The sequence below is a fragment of the Euprymna scolopes genome, chromosome 14 (assembly GCF_053919585.1).
Source record: "Euprymna scolopes isolate OS-2025 chromosome 14, ASM5391958v1, whole genome shotgun sequence".
NCBI classification, from domain to species: Eukaryota; Metazoa; Mollusca; class Cephalopoda; order Sepiida; family Sepiolidae; genus Euprymna; species Euprymna scolopes.
In genome coordinates, this window is record NC_136495.1 from 53,759,849 (window position 1) to 53,762,986 (window position 3,138).

Genomic DNA, 3,138 nt, shown 5'->3' on the forward strand with positions numbered 1-3,138 from the left:
GCCCCCTTGAGGGGGTAATAAAATGGACACAGTATCTATGAAGTCTAATAAATACTAGCGCACGTACCTATTAAACGTCAGGCTAATTAAAAAAAAAATATGTATATGCAAAAAAATTTTCAATTTAACTGAAGCAATTTAGGGCATTTTTAAAAATAAATTTTGACACATTTTATTGATTGTTTTTTACCATATCTTGGTTAGTAGTGATTAATGGGTGATAAAAAGCTGACATTTAAGGCAGTTACAGACTTTACACTGCAAACGGGAGATTTATTTAAAACTAAATAAAATTCCAATAGTGGTTGTTCTCTTCATTGGAAATTGCAAATTTTTAGATTAAATGTAAGAATTTTAGACAATAGTTTCATTTTATGGCAAAATATTCCCTTTCGCTTTATTTTTTTTTTTATATATTTTTTCATCTACAAATTTTGGCTACTAACTTTTTTAGCTAAAATTTTTAGCTATTAAATTAACTTGTAAAAACAACAAAACAAAAGGCAATTGTCATCTAGTTGTTCGTTAACCAAGTACATCCATTTTTTATTCTCTAATAAAATTTACCAACTTCCTTTAAAACAAGCGAACAAAACAATTATGCTTTGCATTAAAAAAAAAAAAAACGTTGGATATATTTAACAGTTATTTACTTTTCTTTCTAAATATTTTTTTTTAATTTTCTGATTCGAACAAAAAAAACAAATACACTTTGATAACGCCATATTGTAAGAAAAACTTTATCATCTCCCATAAAAATAGCAAAAAAGAAAACATTTTTGCATAAAAAGTATATATTAAAACACACATTAAAACTCATTTTTAACGGTTAAACATTAATAGTCATGTATTCCTCTATCTAGATATTTATAACTGTTTTGATTAAAAGCAAAATAAAAAAAAACGAACAAGAATCCATCTCCCATAAAAAACAAAAAAAAAAAAAAAAAAAGAAAATTTATTTTTGTATGAAAACTACATAATAAAAATATTTTTTCTGGACGAATGAAGCATTAACAGTAACCTATTTGTATTCTAAACGATTTTGATTTAAAACACACACACACACACACACACACACACAAAGAACAAAAATAAACAAATAAAGACAAAACAAGACGAAAACATTTTCATATCGACAGTTTGCAAGAATTTTTTATTATTTTTTATAATAAACTGTTAAAATTCTGTTACGCTATTATTCACTGATTGCCATGGTTTGACGTGCTACAACGTTCATCTTTTCAGTGCATTATGATAAATTCGATCCTGTGCTGCTCTCCTCATAGATCCGTTCCAAAGACAAACTCCATGGCTACAAATCCATTTGCGTGTTCCGTTCTCATCCGAACGGCAAATCGCAGGGACGAGAAACAATTAAAGAAAGCCATCAAACCGCTTATGACTTGGATCGATCCTTGTTTGAAATTAATCCAAATCTCTAAAAGTCACCATGGTCATCTGTATAACTCGGAACCAGCTATTTCACCGCCGACTCTTTATCCACACAAACGAAGGTCCACATTTCGCGTCCCATGTCCTGCTATAAGCATCATGCTTTTCCTCCAAGAAAACGGCGTGCTCGGATGTAGAGAGCTTCAAAAATGCTTTAACCAATCACCCTGGAGACTACATCATCGCATCGAACTGGTCAATGTCCATTCTCCCGACCGGACTCTTGCTGACCAACGATTCTACCAAGCCGACACAGATACGCCGCTCTGGTCAGTGTGTCCAGTCGATGCCGGGCGAGAACACCTTCGAATAAACATCTTTGTTCGGAACTTTCCAGCTATGATTGAATTCTATCGAATAATTACGGGTGTCGAAATGGAGTCTAACAAGGATAACTTTTGTTGGTTCCTCCTCTACTCCCAACCGGGATTAGAAATACGCCTCAGTTTGAAATGTGCCGACAATGTTGATCCGTATCCCCTGGAGACAGTTCGACTGCTCTTCGAAGTTAACAACGTGCAGCACATAAAGACAGCACTCGGAATCGAACTGAAATTTATTGGATCCGATTGTTATTTGATGAACGATCCCGACGGAAACTTTGTTGTTCTCCACTCGACGAAAAATATAGTCTGTCCATTATTCAATGCTCGCTGCGAAGAAGTTACGCATCGCAGAAACTATGCGAGCGAATCTAGGGATGATCTTGCGACTAGAATATCTTCTTCGACGGATGCAAACACGCCAAAATTTAGCACTCTCCCGCGAAACTTTTCTTATTTCAAAAGGAGTATTTCCACGAGCAACGATTCTGGGGTGTTTACTGGAAGTGAGGGTGGCCATTTCGATGATTTAGACATCCCTGTCGGTTGTAAACGGCCGCCATTTTTTAACTCTTCGCGGCGTTTTTTGACTCAGACCCAAGAAGCAGCCGTTCGTACCGAAGACATATTTATGGACCAGTTGCGCAAGCGATTTCCAGTAAATCGCCATAGCAGCGTGCATGTGTCATTCCGAAGCGATAATGGACAGGTAAGAACGAATAAAGACGAGTTTTCACAACGGCGTATCGATCGTAATCAAAAGATGGCCGTCAGTGCCGAAGATCTATATGCGGGTCAGTTGCCACAGCGGTATCCTATAAAACGCCACAATAGCACACATTTATCATTTAAAAGTGACAATGGATATTTTACAGACAATAAGGACACCCTTCGTGAATCCAAACATTTGTCTCCTAAGAAATATGGCAACAACAGCCCATGTACGCCTCCCACCGAACAAGCATCGCGAATGAGTACAGCTGTTCGAAGAAGTAATTCAGCCATAATCGATTTTTCTAAATATGTAATTAAAGAAACTGCGCACAGAGTGGAACTTGATACGCCGATAGTTTCAGAAGAAATATTTGTATGAAGATTATTTGGGGGTTTGGTGTAGAAATCCTTGATAACCATTACTATTGCAGACAAGAACTATATTTCAAAGAAAATATAGTTCTTGTCCAGAACCCCTCTTATATATATATATATATATATATATATATATATATATATATATAAACAAAATAAAGAAAAATCTGTGTGATGTACATACCCGTGACAAAACGAAAATATCGTATTTCAAAAATCATAAACTGATCGAGTAGTTTTCTTTTAATAATAAAAAAAAAATCACATTTTA

General features: G+C 35.0%; 1 protein-coding gene across 1 annotated transcript; it reads left to right on the forward strand.

The window, feature by feature from the left end:
- The first annotated feature begins 1,311 nt into the window (after nucleotides 1–1,311).
- On the forward strand, nucleotides 1,312–2,871 carry LOC145292735 (protein FAM124A-like). Its single transcript, XM_080138773.1, has one exon. The coding sequence runs from the start codon at nucleotides 1,312–1,314 to the stop codon at nucleotides 2,869–2,871; it is 1,560 nt and encodes a 519-aa protein (XP_079994899.1).
- The last annotated feature ends 267 nt before the right edge of the window (nucleotides 2,872–3,138 follow it).

Bases quoted from the DNA above. Each gene is read 5' to 3' on its own strand.
- LOC145292735 (XM_080138773.1), top strand. From the start codon at position 1,312: ATGGCTACAAATCCATTTGCGTGTTCCGTTCTCATCCGAACGGCAAAT.